The sequence below is a fragment of the Vombatus ursinus genome, unplaced genomic scaffold (assembly GCF_900497805.2).
Source record: "Vombatus ursinus unplaced genomic scaffold, bare-nosed wombat genome assembly UNPS02014821.1, whole genome shotgun sequence".
In the NCBI taxonomy this organism is placed as follows: Eukaryota; Metazoa; Chordata; class Mammalia; order Diprotodontia; family Vombatidae; genus Vombatus; species Vombatus ursinus.
The window spans coordinates 44,032,273-44,052,272 of NW_020954599.1; the positions used below are offsets into that span (position 1 = coordinate 44,032,273).

General features: G+C 34.8%; 1 protein-coding gene across 1 annotated transcript in view; it reads left to right on the forward strand.

Annotated features, from left to right (window-relative positions):
* GLRA3 (glycine receptor alpha 3) overlaps window positions 1–20,000 on the forward strand; it is a 261,420-nt gene that overhangs the window by 237,432 nt on the left and 3,988 nt on the right. The window contains 2 exon segments of the mRNA XM_027837550.1: window positions 8,830–8,976; window positions 11,335–11,379. Coding sequence (XP_027693351.1) covers window positions 8,830–8,976; window positions 11,335–11,379 — 192 coding nt within the window.

Genomic DNA, 20,000 nt, shown 5'->3' on the forward strand with positions numbered 1-20,000 from the left:
GGGTTTAGAGAAAAGGGAAGGGACTGAAGCCCTAATGTTCTTTCTGGCTCTGAACCTCATGATCCCATGATCCAATCTGACTAGTATATCCCACCTAATCTTGGTCTAGCTTTAGCCTAAACTAACAGGAGTTTGAGGATTAAGACTCTAAATGTGTCTTGTGTTCTTGCCTACAGTATTTTGGCTTTTCTGAAATCAGTTAGTCACCACTGTTGGCTAGCACTAAATTCACAAAGGACAATGTAGCTATAATGAGGGGGAAAGTCATTATAAAATACAACTACTTTTGAGAATTTATGTATGTGATTAAGCTTTGTATTTGTTTGTAATTACCAATGAATGCCTCCTATTCTTCTGTATCCCCAAAAGTGTTTTGTACAATGCCTTGTGCATCACAGGAGCTGAACAAATGTTGATTTGCTTTATCTGCTTGTTCTGAGCTTCCAGAAAATCCCTTCTCCAATTCTTCCTCATGTTGTGGAGAAGGCCCTGGGGTCCCACATACAGTGATATGCTCCCCAAGTTATGTTACTGGGGACAAAATATCTGTGATCTCAAGATCAGTCTAACTAAATGTGGAAAGACTTATCACCAGAGAGTTGGTCACCAGGTATTGAATTATTTTGACAGCAGAAACACATGAAGCCATCTGCAAACAGGTAGAGGTGTTGCAATCTAGGTCTACTGCAAGGAGCATCATAGAAAGAGTGCTGGATTTGGAGTTAGAAAACCTGGGTTCCCTTGGACTTTCCCACATGGCCAAATGTCTGGCATTTGCCTGAGGCTACAATCCCATCAACTGGCCTTTCATTGTGGCTACACCCAATCTCCCCTTCATTGTTTTACATCCCTATGGCCCCTGGACATTTCCCACACTTAATCCTAACTAGGCTCAATTGTCCAGGTCCCAGGAGTTCTGTTCATCCCAGTTTACTGGCCACTCCCATCCAGATCTTCTTAGGTCCCTCCTCCCATCACCCCAAACTACTTCGCCACTCCTAGATCCCTCCCACAGGCTTTCTGTATATAAGGTCCCTCTTGTCTCCATTAAGATTCTGGGATTCTTATAATCGCTAATAGCCACTGCTCAGATTCTTATAATCTAGCCACTGCTTAGATTCTTATAATCTAGCCAATAGCTTACTAATATTCAGACTCCTTAAGAGTCTGCCCAATGTGACGGATGTTCTAATAAACTTTGTCTTTGGCTGAAAGAAAAAAAGAAAAAGAAAAAAAGAAAAAATCCTGATTCTACTATTTAATATCTGTGTGATGCTGGGCATGTTTAGGTTCTTCTTTATAAAACCCTTATATCTTTATAAAATCTTTATAAAATCCTTAGGTTCTTCTTTATGAAAGTTTACAGTTTAACAAATATTTATCAAACAACTACTATACACCAGGTACTGTGCTAAGGTCTTTACAAATATTATCTTAATTTATCTTCACAATAATCCTGGGAGGTAGGTAGTATTATTATTCTAATTTTACAGATTTGAGCAAAATGAGACAGAAAGAAGCTAACTGACTTGCCCAGGGTCACACAGCTAGTAAGTATCTGAAGTTGAATTTGAACTCAGGTCTTCCTAATTGCAAATTAAGTGCTCTACCCACTGTGCTACTGTGCTATCCTTAAAATAAAAGTTGGACTAGACGACCTTCAAGACTGCCCCCATCTCTTGGTCTATGATCACGTGTGATCCTTGGTGAAGCTATGAAAAGTTAAGAAAGCAAAATAATATATAGTTAATATATTATCTCCACAGGATAAGTGGGAAAATCTAGTTTGGAAAGTGCATGCAAGGTTTTTAATACTCTGTGGCTCCATTTGTTTCATTTCCAAGTCAATGCAAGCAGATTGCTCCTTCAGTAGTGGGTCATTCCAATGCAAATGGGGACTCCCAAATGACCTGAAATACAACTTTTAACTTCTGGTTTGAGACAAAAGTTTCTTTTTACATTGCTCATGGGCCATTGAAAATTTCAAATCACTTTGCAATGAACCAGATGCCTCCGGGTAGACCTACAGCATTAAGTAACTCTTCCATTCAGAATAGACAATGTCATTTAGGTAGACACTCAAGTGTAGTAACTTTCACACAAACATTGTGAGCCATTTTCTCTGAGGGGTATTGATGTTCACTCAGAAACTGAATGAAGCTTTTTAAAATTATGTTACAAGTATAGCCTAAATGATATCATTAATGACTTCCAAGAAAAGATGATAGGTGAAATGATATCATTAGAGGTGGACAGTTCATTTGAAAGGAATGGTATTTGTTTTGTATCACAGGTAATTGGGCACAAACAATTGTCTTGGCATTGTGCAGTATTACAAGGGGGTTTTGTTATAATGTATTAATAACACTATTAGTAATCAGTTTTTCCCTAAGTTTGTTACTATAATCTACCTGTCTCCAGATCACTTTCCCTTGATGTTCCCTCCTTACTTTAATAACTATTAAAATTTACCTCTTCATCACACCCTTGTCTTCATACTTAGAAACCACTAAGCCTCTCCAACTCCTTGTTCTCTCAATCTAGTCTCTATGTTCTAGTTTCACTTTCCTACTGTATGGTCTTAACTCCTTTGTTGACCAATTATTCACTGAATTTGTTGGATCATCCATCTTCTATCTTCTAAACTTGAGTATGCCACAATACTCTTTCCTAGATCTTTTAGTCTTCTTTCTCCACATTATCTTAATGATTTCATTTGATTCTATGGGTTCAATCATTATCTCAATACAGAAAAATCTCAATACAGAAAACCTCTATTCTCTCTACAAGATTCTAGTTCTACATCACCAATTGCCTTTTTGTTCTATTATCGTCTGAAACTAGCATGTCTAAAACCAAACTCATTATTTCCTTTCCCTATTATGTACCTTCTGTAAACTATCCTGTTTCTCTGGAGGACAGTATGATCCTTCCAGTCATATAGCTTGCATGTCATCCTTGCTTTTTCTGTCTCCTCTAATGGGTCAAAAGTTTTTATTCAACCTACCTCTACACCATCATTTGCACCCAGCCTCTTCTCTCCACTTATGCAGTTCTATTTCAGGCCTTCACCTCCTCTCCCCTGGACAACTGAAAAAGGAAACTGATTTGATTTCCCTGTTTCTGTTCTATTTCCTCTTCTATCCATCCTCCATAAAACTACCAAAATAATCCCCACTAAGTAACAGGTCTATCAATGTTACTACCCTTCTGCAAAGCCACAAACCATGGGTGGAGCCAAGATGGTGGAGTAAAAGCAATAACTTGCTTGAGGTCCCACTCAAACCCCTCCAAATACCTGTAAAAATGGCTCTAAACAAAGTCCAGAGTAGCAGAACCCATAAAAAGACAGAGTGAAACAAATTTCCAGCCCAAGACAGCTTGGATGGTTGACTGGAAAGGTATATTGCACCAGGCTGGTAGAGGAGCACAATTCAGCGTGGGCCCTGCAGGCAAAGACCAGGCCTCAGCAAACCTGGAGCAGGCCTCAGGGTACTGAATCACAGGGAACTGGGGTGGTTTCCAGAATTCTCAACCCACAAATGCCAAAGAAAACTTAGAAGGTCAGTATGAAAGATCTGTCAGGCCATGGTGAGAGAGGAGCTTCATCTGGCCCCAGACCCAGTGCAGCCCCAGGGCAGCGAATGCTTCCAAAGGAGCTCTCAGCCCACAGACAGAGAGAGGATCAAGTGGTTGATCAGAGTGGGATTGCAGGGATCTCTTTGCTGTCACTGAGGAAGGATTCTCTTGCTTTGCCTGTGCTTGGATCTGCGTCACAGTCCTAGGTGGCGGTCCTGGAGTGAAGAGGAGCACCGGCGTGGAGCTTGTGGTGGTAGTGAAAAGGGAATCCTCCTCACAGTTCCAAGACAGAAAAGAGTGCTTGTGGTCTCTCATAGACCAGAGCACAGGCCAGGAAAGGATAAACATCTCACCTTTGATCATACCACCTTGGAAGAACTGAAGCTTTACAGGTCCCTAGAAGTATCTCTGAAAACAGCTGCACAAAACCCCTGAAGCTTGGTACATTCTCTACACTAGAAGCAGAGCCCTACCTTAACAAAGAGTTAAAAAGTCAAATAATTGGCTGGGAATATGAGTAAACAGCACAAAATAAGTCAGACCATAGAATATTTCTTTAGTGACAAAGAAAATCAAAACATACGACCAGAAGAAAACAACAAAGTCAAAGTTTCTACATTCAAAGCCTCCAAGAAAAATATGAATCAGTCCCAGGCCATGCAAGAGCTCAAAAAGGATTTTGAGAAGCAGGTAAGAGAAGCAGAGGAAAAGTTGGGAAGAGAAATGAGAGTGATGCAAGAAAATCATGAAAAACAAGTCAACAGATTGCTAAAGGAGACCCCCAAAAAATACTGAAGAAAATAACACCTTAAAGATAGCCTAACACAAATGGCAAAAGAGGTCCAAAAAGCCAATGAGGAGAAGAATGCCTTCCAAAGCAGAATTAGCCAAATGGAAAAGGAAGTCCAAAATCTCACTGAAGAAAATAAGTCCTTAAAAACTAGAATGGAGCAAATGGAAGGTAATGGCTTTATGAGAAATCAAGATATTATAAAATAAAACCAAAAGAATGAAAAAATAGAAGACAATGTGAAATCTCTCATTGGGAAAACAACTGACCTGGAAAATAGATCCAGGAGATATAACTTAAAAATTATTGGACTACTGAAAGCCAAGATCAAAAAAAGCCTATACATCATCTTTCAAGAAATTATCAAGGAAAACTGCCCTGATATTCTAGAACCAGGGGGAAAAATAAAAATTGAAAGAATCCATCGATCACTTCCTGAAAGAGATCCCCAAAGGAAAATTCCTAGGAATTATATAGCCAAATTCCAGAGTTCCCAGGTCAAGGAGAACATATTGCAAGAAGCCAGAAAGAAACAATTCAAGTATTGTGGAAACACAATCAGGATAACACAAGATTTAGCAGCTTCTACATTAAGGGATCAGAAGGCTTGGAATATGATATTTCAGAGGTCAAAGGAACTAGGATTACAACCAAAAATCACCTACCCAGCAAAACTGAGTATAATCCTTTAGGAGAAAAAAATGGATATTCAGTGAAATAAAGGACTTTCAAGCATTCTTGATGAAAAAACCAGAGCTGAATAGACAATTTGACTTTCCAATACAAGACTCAAGAGAAGCATGAAAAGGTAAACAGGAAAGAGAAATCATAAGGGACTTATTAAAGTTGAACTATTTATATATCTCTATGGAAAGATGATATTTGTAACTCATGAGAAAGCTCAATATTAGGGTAGTTGGAGGGAGTATATATATACATATAGACAGAGGGCACAGGATGAGTTGAATATAAAGAGATGATATCTAAAAAACAAACTTAAGGGGTGAGAGAGGACTGTACAGGGAGAAGGAGAAAGGGAGAGGTAGAATCGGATAAATTATCTCACATAAAAGAGGGAAGAAAAAGCTTTTACCATGGAAGGGAAGAGTAGGGAGGTGAGAGGGAATGAATGAATCTTACTGTCATTGGATGTGGCTTAAGGAGGGAATAACATACACACACAGTTGAGTATGGAAATCTATTTTACCCTACAGGAAAATAGGGATGAAGGGGATAAGAGAGGGAGGAAATGGCAGAAGGGAGGGCAGATTGGGGGAGGGTGCAATCAGAAGCAAAAACTTTTGAAGAGGGACAGGATCAAAGGAGAGAATAGAATAAATGGGGGGTGGGATAGGATGAAGGAAAATATAGTTAGTTTTTCACAATATGACTACTATGGAAGTGTTTTGCAGGACTACACATGCATAACCTGTATCGAGTTGCTTGCCTTCTCAATAAGAGTGGGTGGGCAGGGAGGAAGGGAGAGAATTTGGAACCCTAAGTTTTAAAAACAATGTTAAAAATTGTTTTTACATGAAACTGGGAAATAAGATATACAAGCAATGGGATATAGAAATCTAACCTGCCCTACAGGAAAATAGAAAGGGGAGGGGACAAGAGAAGGGAGTGACAGAAGGGAGGGCAGATCAGGAGAAGAGGTATTCAGAATGCATGCCATCTTGGGATGGCAGGAGGGGAGAGATAGGGAGAAAATTTGGACCTCAAGATCTTGTGGGAATGAATGTTGAAAACTAAAAATAAATTAATTAATTAAAAACAAAGAAAAAAGCCACAAATCCCACATTTGGCATTTATAACATTCTAGAATCTGGCTATCACTTACCTTTTCAGACATTTCATATTACTCCCTTTTGCACACACAAACACACAGACACAGACACACACACATACACACACACACACACACACACACACACATATCATTCCAAACAAATGAACATACTTGTTGCCCCAATCTGATATTCCATCTCTTATTTCCATGTCTTTGTACATCTAACCCCTCATACTTGGAATACATTCCTTTCTCATCTCTGCTTCTTAGCATCTTTGACTTCTTTTAAGGCTCTTGTACCAATCAAGCAAGTAAGCATTTATTAGGCACCTACTGTGTACCAGAAGTTCTCCTGTGAGCTAATGATACAAAGATAAAAATGAAATAGTCCCTGCCCTCAAGGAGTTTATGCAAATTTTTTCCTTGAGAGACAATATGGCATATGTAATACAAAATAAATACAAGCACTAGAGGTATAGTTGAATAAATTACAGAATAAGAATTTAATGAAATACTATTGCTCTGTAATAAATGAAAGAACAGATGGTTTCAAATAAACCTGGGAAGACTTATGGATTGATTCAGAGGAGAAAGTACAGAACTAGAAGAATAATTTAAACTATATCAACATAATAAAAATGACTAATTTTGAAAGTCATAAGAACTCTGCTCAAACTAGTTATCAATCACAATTCCAGAGAATATATAATGAACATGTTGTTGACCTTCTGAATATACATACATACTTATAATACAGGCGATGTACTAATATACAGAATGAAACACACATTTTTGTATATGACAAATATGAGAATTTGTTTTGCTTGACTGCGTATCTGTCTTGAAAGTTTTGCTTCTACTTTTTCCTTTACCCAATAGTGAGTCAGGAAAAAATGCTTGATAATTGAAAAAATACAAGGTAATTTGCTGGTGATGGGTCTTTGAAACCTTTTCTGATGTCCCAGTAGGTAGTGATCTCTCCCTCCTTGGATTACATTTTATTTACTTATTGATGTAGGTATTGAATCCTCTCAACTTATCTTTATAGGTAGGAGCAATTTCATTTCTGCCTTTACATTCCTAGTGTCTTAAACATAGTAAGTCCTTTAAAAGGCTTGTTGAAATGAAGTGACTAGTCCATATCATGTAGGGGCATGCCTGTGCTTCTTTCCAGAACTTGCCATTTTAAGCAAAAAAAAAAAAAAAAAAGAAAGAAAGAAAAAGGAAGAGACACTGGGGATGGGGAGGGAGGTAGAGACATATGCTGAGAAGACTGCTGCCTGATCTATGTCTAGCTGAGTACTTAAGGAGAGCAAGCACAGAATGGTAAGGATATTTGAAAAGAAGAGAAAGTTTCTCTACTTCCTGCTAAAAGAAAGGAGTACAACTTATTTGAAACTTGTTGGAGGAGTTTAGCAGTTGCCATAGTGATGTACATGGAAGTACAAACAATGTGATATATCTCTTATGTACTTAACACGTATTAAAATATAAAATTTGGCAGCTGGATGAGACCTTAAGGGTGATCCTGGACAAGGGTAGATAACCTGGGGTTCCACAGACAGATTGCAGGAGATCTATGAATTTGAATGGGTAAAAATTACATCTTTATTTCCATACAATTGGTTTCCCTTTTCATTTCTTTACAAATATTATCCTGAGAAGAGGTCCATGATGCAGAAAAGATTAACAAGCTCTGATCTAGTCCAACTCTTTTATTCCATGTATGAGGAAAATGAAGACAGGGAGAGTAAAGTGACTTGGCCATTATTGCATATTACCGATAGCTGTTTTGTCTTACTAGACTGAGTTCCATGAAGGAGAGGAAGGAGGGAGGAAATTAATATTTATTACATTCTAATATGTGCTAGGCACTGTAGTAAGCACAACTGTTATCCTTAATTTACATTTGAGGAAATTGAGGCACAGAGGTTAAGTGAATTTCCCAGGGTCACACAGTTATTAAGTATCTGAGGCCAAAGTTAAATTACAGTCTTCCTGACTCCAGACTCAGTGCTGTCAGCTGCCTAAAGGCAACTGTCATCTATTTTTTTTTAATCTCCCTGACACCTTGGACAATGCCTTACATAAAGCAGAAGCTTAAGAAATGTTTGTTTTTGGATTGAATTCTAGGCTCTACTGTCATATAGCAACTATTAATCTTCTATTTCAGTTCAGTTTTTTTTTTTACCAGAAAGTGTTAATGCAGCATCAGAGTATCTCAATTACTCCTGCAGAAGATAATAAACACTGGAAATATGTGGCTGGAGAAAATGGGAGAATTGTAGCACCCACATACACACATTTCAATTTTAGCCACACTTCTCATGTACTAAACTTCCTGAAAGCAAAATTGCATTTCATTACATTTTTTTCTCCTTTATGTAGGTGACTAATTTGGAATCAAATTCTAAGTACAACATAAACAAGAAGAAAGTATGATCATCTCATATTTGAAAAGCTTTGTATGGTAAAGTTCCAGAAATAGCTCTTTTTCAAAAAGAACTAAATTTTAAAAAGTTTACTCTTTTATTTTACAAGAACTGTCTGGTGTTTAGGTGAGGGAATCCAGCAAACACCTCCCACCCCATTCTTTCTTTTTCTTGAAGGTGACACTCAAAGTCACCTGGCCCATCTCTTGCTCAGTTGGCCTTTTCTTTGTTCCCAGGTCTCCTATGTCAAAGCCATTGACATCTGGATGGCAGTGTGTCTCCTCTTTGTATTCTCAGCACTCCTAGAGTATGCCGCAGTCAACTTTGTATCAAGGCAACACAAGGAACTACTGCGATTCCGTCGGAAAAGAAAGAAGAACAAGGTAGGATGTGAACATATTAACAATCTGGAAAGATACTGATTTTGCAGCCCTAGAGAAGGAAAATAGCCTCGCAGGGGATAAACATGCTAACATCACTTTGGTGTTGTGTAATTTGTAGCTTAACAAAGTATTCTAGATAATTATAAAAGAATCTAAATATTCACAGAATGTTATATTTAAACAAGCTATATGGAGCTCAGAAAAGTTTTCTAGATTATTCTCAATGTATTTAATGGTACAAATAAAATCTCTTATTCAAATTAAGAAAATCCATTGCTTTACATATGTTAATTCTTAAAGGCATCACAGGAGAAAAACTAGAATTTAAACTTGACCTAAATCAATCTGCTATGATAAAAGTTTAACTTTATTTTGATTTTTTTTCCTCTACATTCTTCAACCAAATATCTTTTATTTGTTGAGACAGAAGAAAAAGATCTATGGAGCTGGCTGGCCTTTTCTTCATTTATATATGTCTTTATGCAAAAGTCACTAGAAGTAACTGGGTGAAAAGGGTAGAATACTATTGGCATGTTGCTACCAAGTCTTGACTTAAGCTGCACCCAAACCAAAGGGCACCATGAACATTTTGAAATAAATCTATGAAGGGAGTCTCTAGATAGGATTTTTACCCTCAGATTAATAAATCAGTACTAAATATCTTGTGCTGGTTTTTATCTTGTCCTTTTTTTTTCTTTTTGATAAACATTAGATCATTTTTTTAAAAAAAAACATAACTACAAATGATAAATGAAAGATTTAGCTTTATCCCATGTTTCAGTGCCAATCAGTTGTTTGTTTGTTTTTTTGTTTTTGTTTTTGTTTTTTATGTAGGAGGTACCTACTTAAATATACAATCTTCTAGGTTGGGTTTTGGTAGAGGAAAGAATGTCTAGAAACTAATATTTAAATGAAGTTAATTAAAACTTCAAAAATAACAGTTTCATTTAAATAGTGTACATCTCCCAAGACATAAAAGATTCAAAGACTTTTTAAGCTTACCCTAATATAACATGATAGGTGGGGTTAGTTCTTGGTTTTGCACGTAAGTCAAGTTCTTTCTTAATATTTCATGTACATCAAAATGGTTATTTATCCAGCTATGTCTTATGGTCAAAAAAGAGCCAGTGCTCCTTCTAGAAATTTCATTGTACTGTGGGAGGAATACTAGAAGAACCTGGTCAAGAATCAGAGTTGCTCATTTATATAATATTTTGCCAAAACTTGACCATATTAAATGGTATATTGAGAAAGATATTAAATGGATATATTTTAAAATAAAAAAATCTTCCCTCTTTATTCTTCTCCACCATTCTCACCCTCCCTCCTCTTCTCTATCTTCCTTTACTTTCTCTTTCCCCACTTTTCCCTTCCCATCCATCCCCTCCTCTCCACTCTTTTCCTTTCAACATTATTTTCCGGTTCTTATTTTTTTAGTACAAAACTAAAAAAAAAATCTTACTCCAAGAATTGGGATTCTTTTCCTAATTTCTCAGTTGACAAACTGATATAGTTATTTTTTTTTATTATTCATTGTAAGTAAAGCAGTACCTCTTTTCTCCTTCCCGTCTTTGTTTTGTTGGGGGATGTTGGAAGAATTCTTACTTATTATCTTATCATTTTTTCCAGATTTACTTGTCTTCTTTCCTTCTTTTTTATTATCATTGATATCACCTCTGTATTTGGGAATTAGAGGGAAATGGGATTATACACTAAATATTTTTAAGACAGGAGACATTCTATTTAGAAGAGGTCAATGTATGCATTACAGAGAGGTAATAAAAGGAAAAACATACCCCATACCTATCATGTATCATGGATGCATCATGATTAGATGGACAAAATAGTGGACTAAAAGTCAAAAGACCTCTATTTTTAGCGACTAGTGATTTAAATGCAATTAACAGACTAACTACTCTTTACTTCAGTATGACGGATTCTTTTCCCCTTCATATAAAAATATTTCTACCTTGTGGAAATGTTAGGAATATGAAATAGCAAACTGTGATTTGGACCATTTGAAAAAAATTTTATGCAGTTGGCACATAAATATGCATATATGCAGATGTATGTATGTTCATATATATGTGTATATTACAAGTAAAAAAATGAAAACTCATGACTTGAAATCTTCAGGAAGCAGCACACATCAGAAATTTAGGTTAAGGAAAAAGTTCTGTAATTTTCTAACTTTAGAACTAACTGAGGGGGAAACCCTGGTTATATGAAGAATCTATTCATTGATAGCCTATGTTAAGATGCTGTATGTAATTCAAACCAAATGTGCAACTTTGTTGAATTGTACATTACTTGACTATGATTTTTCAATTCCTCTTGGTCCACTTTGCCTTCCCACAGACAGAAGCTTTTGCATTGGAGAAGTTTTACCGTTTCTCAGACACGGTAAATTCACTTTCTTAACTTCAACTAGAAGATTGTGGTCATCAGTTAAAGGCTAACAGTATATTTCTGCATGCAGGCAGTGTCTGGTGGGGAAACAAAGCCCATTTTTCTTTTAAAGTAATAACAAACCATCAGCAATCTTAGCTATTTCTTGGACCTTTCCTTCCTTTATTTTGTTTTTCTTATGCGGGAAAACTTGTCCCATTTCAGTCTTCTTTCACTCAGGGGAAGGCATTTTAATTATTACCTTAACTATTTTTTTCTGAGCTCTTTGCTAGCTCAAGCTTTTCTTGTAAATATATATTCAAAAAAACAGTTCATATTTGCATAACTATTCTCAAAATGAAAACAATGACACATTTTACCTGAACTAAGTAGCATCAAAATGAGTAAAAATTTATCTATTTTTCTTTCTCTTTCCTAATTTTTTTTTACAAAACAGAAAGTTGCTCCAAGGCAATCCTATATTTGATCTGAAATGTTTAATTGGAAGAAAAAAATGTCTTTTCAGATTCCATATGTGTGTGTACCTAATTCCTCATGTTGGATTTTTATTGAGATACACAAGACAAATGAAAGTTTCTGTTTGCAAACTACTAAGTTCCACATATGAAATGAGGACAAATGGTTGGGGCCGGGGGTAAGAGAAGCATAAGTCAATAAGTATATCTTGGCAGACTGTGCTACATATGGTGTTTAGCTTGGGGGAGAATACTACGCCATATAAAAATGATTCATTGAAAATGGAGGAAAGGTAGACACGTTCTCTGTACTATCTGTGCTAATGGAAAATGGTATGTCATCATTTCAGTATACTAAAAATACTTATTTCATCAGAGCTAACTTTGCTTCCAATGCTGTTTGACAGAAGAAATTTGAAATGATTTATAGACTGTTTATTTTATAGCATGTAATTCCATACTATTTTCCCTCTGCCATTAAAACTGCATGCTCTTTCTCATATGGGCAGCTTTTCCCAGCCTTGTTACATGTTTGATGTTTGAATGGGTTTCCAGTTAATACTACATTACAATACACAATTGCTATGCAAGAGTTATTTGTTAGACTAATAATTTATCATTTAATTGCATGGAATTTGCATGCACAATTATATCTGTAGCATGGCAACAACTTGCCTTTGGGAAATATCTATTATTATTTTTCATCTTCACCATACTATGTTTTTATTATCTTTGGGGGAAAAAACTTCAGTCAAATGTTGCTTTACCAAAAAATACGAGCAATACTTCAGTGGAAAAAATAGGTAAACTATTTGCTCATTCATACACCTCAAGAGCATTTAATACATAACTACTGATAATCAAAATCTTACCAGTGGTGTCAACTCATATAAGGAGCAGTCTGATTTTATTTGCTACAGAGCAGTGGGGCACATACCAAACCATTCTTCAATAGCCTAAATTTAATAAATGATTGATTATTTTGAGATACTGAAAATGTGCCCATAACTAAGGATAGAACTGGCCTTGGAGTCAGGAAGACCTAGGTTCACATTCTGCCTCAGACTTTTGCTAGTGGTGGGCAAGTCATTTAACCATCATAAGATTCACTTTCCTCATTTATAAAATGAGAAAGAAGTTGAACTCATTGACCTCTAAGTTCCCTTACATCTCTTAAGCTTCTGATGTTCCTACACTTTTCTAATAACTGAGATTATTTCTTAACTTCTCCCTCAACAAGCAAGCCAAATAATGATCTGCTAAGACTACTGAACTAGAAAGAAAAGAGCGACATGCACACTAAAGGATAACAAACCAGAGTCAGATGAGAAAAGAGAAGGATGTTATCTAGATATACAGATAAAAAACTACAATTGTAATTATATTTGAGAGGGAATCCTCAGACTTAATCACTGAAATCTGTTTTCTAAAATCAAAGGCCTATTTATTAATATTTTGGAGCTTTTCAGAGAGAACTGACTTGTAGCATTTATTTCTACACATTCAAAGCAGCTTGGGAAAAAAAAACAAAAAAGGAGACTTCAAAAAATAGATTACTTGGAAATTAATCTTTTGACTGTAAATAAATATTTAATAACTAAATAAGAAGCAGAGAGAGGAATAGTGGGACAATGGATGTAGACTTAGCCAATGAAACAAGAAGATCTGGTTTTAAACCCTGCCTCTGATTTATATTCTGTGACCCTAAGAAAGTCATATAAACTCTTAGTGCCCCACAAGAGGCAAACCTCTTGTAGTGAAGGGGATTTCTTTCCTCTATGAAATCCTGAGTTCAGTTCTTCACTAACAACAAAGAAAATGAGAGAGAGAGAGAGAGAGAGAGAGAGAGAGAGAAAGGGGGGGAGGGAGAATAACTCTTAGTAACAAGTTGCTCACAAACTAAAACCTTTTGGGTGACTGAATTCATTCTTTAACTTTCAAAATTGTGTATCAAACTGTGTTTTACCATTGCCCTTAAAAATAATACTGGTCTAAAAGTTATTCCATGTAATTAATTCCCCTTATTCTCTTTAGGGTTTAATTTAAAATTCTCGTAACGAATATACTATTTTTTTGTTGGACAGTTAGAATGAATAAATTAACACAGAGCTCAAATTATTGTTGAAGATAAGGGGACACTAGGATTCCATTTACAAATACCAGAATATCATTCCAAAGGAAATTATTGGTTCAGGTCTTTTATTCCATGTTCAATTTGCCATCTTTCTCCCTGGCTAAATAACAGCCTCCATTTTTTTGTGTAAGAATGAAAGTTTACCCTTGGTCCAGATTTCCCCACCCCACACTGTTGGGGAGTGCTGTGTGCTGATTATATGCCTTGTGGTAAATGTTCACCCCTGAGTGATATGTGAGTTTGTATGTGTGTATGTGTACATTTACTAAATTGTATTAGATGAAAATCGCTGTGTTCATTGATGATTTTGTTGTTTTTGTGATATGTGGTTATCAAAAAATGCCAAAATGTCTCTGAATAACAACACAGAGAACAATGTGAGAGATATGGACAAAATGCCCATGCTTCAATTTATTTGTTTCTTAATACAATTTCTGTAACATTGCAGTCTGACAATGCAATGACTTAGTAAGGGAAATTATAATCACCTAGTACATATTATTCTACATTATTACTACAAGCTATTTTGTATAGTTGTAGACCTGGCCATGGGCTAGCAGGCAGATCTGTGGAAATAATAAAAATCCTTTGATTTTTTTTGAATCACTATTAATCCTTTTAAAATATCTAGAGAAATTATCTCTAAATTTTCAAGACAAATAGCTACAACAAGTTATCCTTGATGTATGTGTATAGAATAATGCAAATGATAAAAAGAAAAGTTCATATAGCTAAACTTTCCTTTCACATTAGCCAACATTATATTCTTTAGTACACATACAATGCTGATTGATTTTCCACAAAAATATATAGAATTCTAAAGATCTCATGGTTGAAAATCACTAAACACATACACACAGAGTGCTACATTATTTGTTGTTATGAAGCAAAAGGAATTCTGTGGATGGATTGTATTTTTCTCAGGAATTCTTATAGGTATCCTGATTTTAAATTATGCATTCTTTCTCAAAGTCATATTAGAGTGACTTTGATGGAGTAGTTGAAACCTCAAACCCTAGGTAAATCCCTACAATAAATTTTCTGTCTTACTTTTTATATATTCCTTAAAATACTGCATTACTAAAATTTGTGAGGATTGTGGTTATGTCTTAGCAATTTTTCTGGAAATTCCCTATTCTAATTGTAAGATGATGCCTGTAGAATGTTAATTTTCAACTCAAATATGACAGTTTTGTTCTGTTCCTTCACTTTCTTCTCCCTGTCTACTTTCCTATTCAACAAGCAAAAGGTTACTTTGAATTATAGCATGTTAGAACTGTAATGGACCAGAGAGATCATTTTAGAGATGAAAAAACTGAGGCCCAGAAGACATACATGGAAAAAAAAAACCTCTTTCAAGGGTGACACTTTAGATGGTAATTTAAATAGTTAACTATGGACCAGTAATTTCACTTCTAAGGTAGCTTTTGGAATGTGTAGGATATTCTGCAATGTATCAGGGTTATTAATCCCCTCAAGCCCCTATATATCATCATCCATGCTTCTCCTTCTCTTTCCAGCTTAAAAAAAATTTTAACAGAGTTTTTAATTTCTGAAATGCAATATGTGATAGCGAAATAAGTATTGAACTTTTATTCAGAAAGATCTGGGTTCAAATTCTATCTTAAACACTTGGTAACTGTGTAAGCAATAACAAGTCACTTAATGTCTTTAAATCTCAGTTCTTCATTCTTAAATTTAGGGTAGTACTATTTGCCTACTTCATAAGGTTATTATGAAGCTTAGCAAACCTAAAAGTGCTATGTACCAGACATTATCATTATTTTTACATCTTTTGATCCTTAAAAGACTCCGGGTAAATATTAATTGAAACATAATTGTGATGATAAAGCAGAAAAAAATAAAGCTAGACATATTTTAGGGTGGAGCGGTAGAAGACTGGAGAGCATCAGGACATATGATTTAATTACTATGAGGAACTCCTTCCCATGGAAAATCCCCTATTAATGCAGATTTGCAACTTCTCCCTAATTTGTATTTTGGTGAATTGCTTGGAAAGTATACTGAAGGACTAACAGACTGTGTAAAGGGTTAGGACTTAAACCTTGGTCTTTCTGACTTTTAAGTTGGCCGTCTATCTATCATGCCATGCTAGATATGATTTTAGTATTTCTAATTTTAATATTTCTAATTTTCTAGCATTGATTGTTATTTTTTAAACTTTGGGGCTCAATAAAAGCAGGAAAGCTTATTTTCAATTTTATATACCAAGCACTGGGTATAACCAGAAATTTAAAAAAAAAAACCTGGGTTTCTGATATAGCTTTAAAAATGTTACTCAAACGATTAAATATTTTAAGCATTAATGGCAATTTGCTTCAGAAAAGAAAGTAACTGTTATACTATGCAAGATGACCCAAAAGTCTTAGTGTAGTTTAATTCATGTTAAATGTTTAATAAGCATTTAAATAAAGGTATAATCAGCATCAAAGTATACTAAAGCTTTTGGGACATTCTGAGTACCATAGCTTTAGAGTGTCACAAAAATAATCTTTTCAGATTTAAGCAAAGAGTAATAATCCTATAAACTAAGTCATACAAATATTATCTCAGCTTTGCAAATGACATAAGAAAGTGACTTTTCCCAGGGTCGCTCAGGTAATACATAGATCCAGGATTTAAATCCAGGTTTTAATTCCAAATCCTCATACCACACTGGAGGGCTTAAGTTGTACCAAACCTGAGGCAGCTAGGTGGTACCAGAGTCAGGAAGTCCTCAATTCAAATGCTGTCTTAAATACTTACTAGCTGGTTGACCCTAGGCAAGTCATTTAACCTCCACTTGCCTCAGCTTCCTCAGCTATAAGGTGAGGATAATAATAGCACCTACTTCCCAGGGTTACTATGAAGATTAAATGAAATAATATTTGTAAAGTCTTTAGCAAAGTGACTGATGGATAGTAAGCACTTAATAAATGATTACTTCTATCCTTCCCTATTTAAATTAAATCTAAATTTGCATAGTAAGACAAATTCATTCTTTTTTCTAGATAACAAAAAATGGTATGTATTCTGTGAGTCACTATACCTATGCATTTAAAATATATGCAGCATTTCAAGGATTTATGATTAGTTACTGGAAACAAGAAAATTAATGTCTCATTTACCTCCCAGAGTTGGAAAAACTACTTTGTAAACCTTAAAGTTCCATATAAATGTGAGCAATTGTTATTAATAAAGCAATGAAATAATTATATTTTAACAATTCTATTACCATTTCTTAAATTTTTATATATTTTATGGAAACAATGAATTTATTACCTAATAAATGACTTGAGAGTCACCATTGTGGAGTGGGTAGACATGGTACTTGGTATACTCAAGTTGGGTCAGCAGCAACAATCATCCAATTTCTTCTGGAATGCTTTTCTCCAATATAAAATGAGAGGGATTTGGATCAGTTGTTGCAAGAAATTTAATGCTAGTTCCCTCTACCCCATGCCACAAGTTATTGCCATATTCTTTTCAAAGAATTTGGAGCTCACAGAAACTGTAAAGATTATCTGATCCATCCTTCTCATATTACATATAACAATACTTTGACTTCCAAGATGCCAATTTCTCCTCTTCTGTAAAGGGAGGAGACTGGACTACGATGGCTTTTAATGTCCTATCCAGGTCTAGATCAATGAACCGATGATCCAGAAGTTCAGAAAGGCCAACTAACTTGTTCAACATTGCATAACTAGTTACCCCTTTTAGTGTAGAAGAGTTAAAACATGTCAGCAGCTAGCCTGTAGGTATATGAGTTGATATACTCTTCCATGGCTATCTGCCTAACTCATTTTTTAGGGGGAAGGAAGAAGAATCTAAGAGTAGAATTACACTAGCAGTTATCATAATATGAGCTTACCAAGTAAAATAGTAAGAAAATCTATACTCAATATCTTTGCAATAAGAATAGCTTACTTGTATGATGTTTTAACAATACAAAACATTTTCTATATATATTAGATCAACTGATTAACGTCTTTTTAGTTTTTCCTTTTAATCATAATACACTGAAGATTATTTTTAATTCAGTTGATTTCATATGAAATACTGAGAGAAAAGTAATGCATATGATATTTTAAAATATCAATAGGTGATCATTCATCTGGCTCTTACAAATACACACAAGAAGATGTTCTCATTCAACAAACTAAAGATGTTCAATGGAGAATTCACTGGCTTCCATTGGTTATGAAATTTTATTTAAATTTTTTTTTAAATATTGTTTTATTTGGCCAATGTATATTCCTGAAAAAAGTGCCTATATGCCATACTTTTGGGGGGAAAAATTAAATCATTAGGAGAAATTTACCCTTTAAAAAAATCCTATGTGGGATACAAAGAAATGTCAAAGTATGATGCCTGTCCTTGAATAGCCTTCAATCTAATTGGTGAAATAATATATAAATATATAAAAAGTTAAACTGTACAAAAAAATAGTTTACTATAATAACGAATCCTTATCTTATTAACTTCCAAATGAATGATATGAATGAAATAATGTAAGACTTCAGAGGAGGGAAAAATCATTATGAGATTACTCTGGAAAACTGTCCTAGAGGTCATATGAGTCAGATCTTGAAGGACAAAGAGGGTTAGGATTCAAATAAGTCATGAGATGAGGTAAAGAGTATTATGGTTGAGGCACGAGCAAAAGCACAAGATGCAGTCATGAGACAATGAGGGAAATAGTTTGATTAACCATAGAAAAAAAAAGCTGAAAAGGAGAATGAAAAGAAGATTGTGGTAGCTTTTGGATGCTAGCCTAAAGAGACTGGACTTTATCATGTAAGGGATGTAGAATCATTGCAGGGTTTTTGAGGAGGGGAGTTACATGAAGAAAATGGTGTTGGAAAAGTCATTAAGTATTTAATAACTGTTTTTTTGTGCAAAACACCAGTGATAACAAAATATAGTCTCTGTCCTCAAGGAACTTATATTCTAATGAGAAAGAAAATGTGAAAAACAATTGGATAAATTTGAGAGACAGAAAGAGAAAGTGAGAGAGAGAGAGAAGGAAGATACGCATAGAGGGAAAATGCTTGAGAGTGTTTTATGACACCTTTATGTTTCATAAAGATTTGTCTGGCAGCAGTAGGCAGAAGGGACTGGAAGAAAAAGAGACAGAAGGCAGATAAACTAAGGAGGAGACTATTGTAGGTAGTTCAAGAATGAGAAGGACGAGAAAATAAAGGTTTGAAATGTGGTGTGGCAGTGAGAATAAAAAGGACACAGTAAATTTGAAAGATATTTAGAAGGAAGAATCAACTAGACTCAGTGATTGATTACAGATGAAGAGGTAGAGATGAAGGATAATTTTGTAAAACTGAATCATATTTTTGTAAACCAGGTAACTGAAAGTTACCTGTTTTGTAAATCTAAATTTTCATTTTTGTTAGACATTTATTTAAGTTGTATTTACACAACCTAAATGATACTACTATTATTGATCCAGATTCTGATTTCATCTCCATTATTAACTCTCTCAACTCTCCATTATTAACTTTCTCAAGCCCTTGGGATATAATTTACTGTAGCATTTTACTTAAAATTAAGTATTTAATAAATTATTCCCTGGAAGACAAGAACTAAGCAATATGGGGTTAATTTACCCTTATCTGGACACTGTTTAAATTGTCAAATATACATATAAAAATGAATACTCTTCTTGATTCAGTAGGAAATATGAAAATATGCATTTACATACTATAAGAATTGATAGATTTCCACGTATAGTGCATAATATTTGATCATAAGGTTTGTCATATATATGTATCTATATAGAGAGAGAGACAGACAGACAGACAGAGAGAGGAGTTGAACTCAGGTCTTCTGACTCCAAATCCAGCTCACAATTTTACTTATCTCAAAGGAGCTATATAATTAAAAATATATTGTATTATATAATATAATGTATTATATATATATATATATATATATATATATATATATATATAAAATTTGAAGTATAGCTCCTTTGAGATAAGTAAAATTGTGAGCTGGATTTGGAGTCA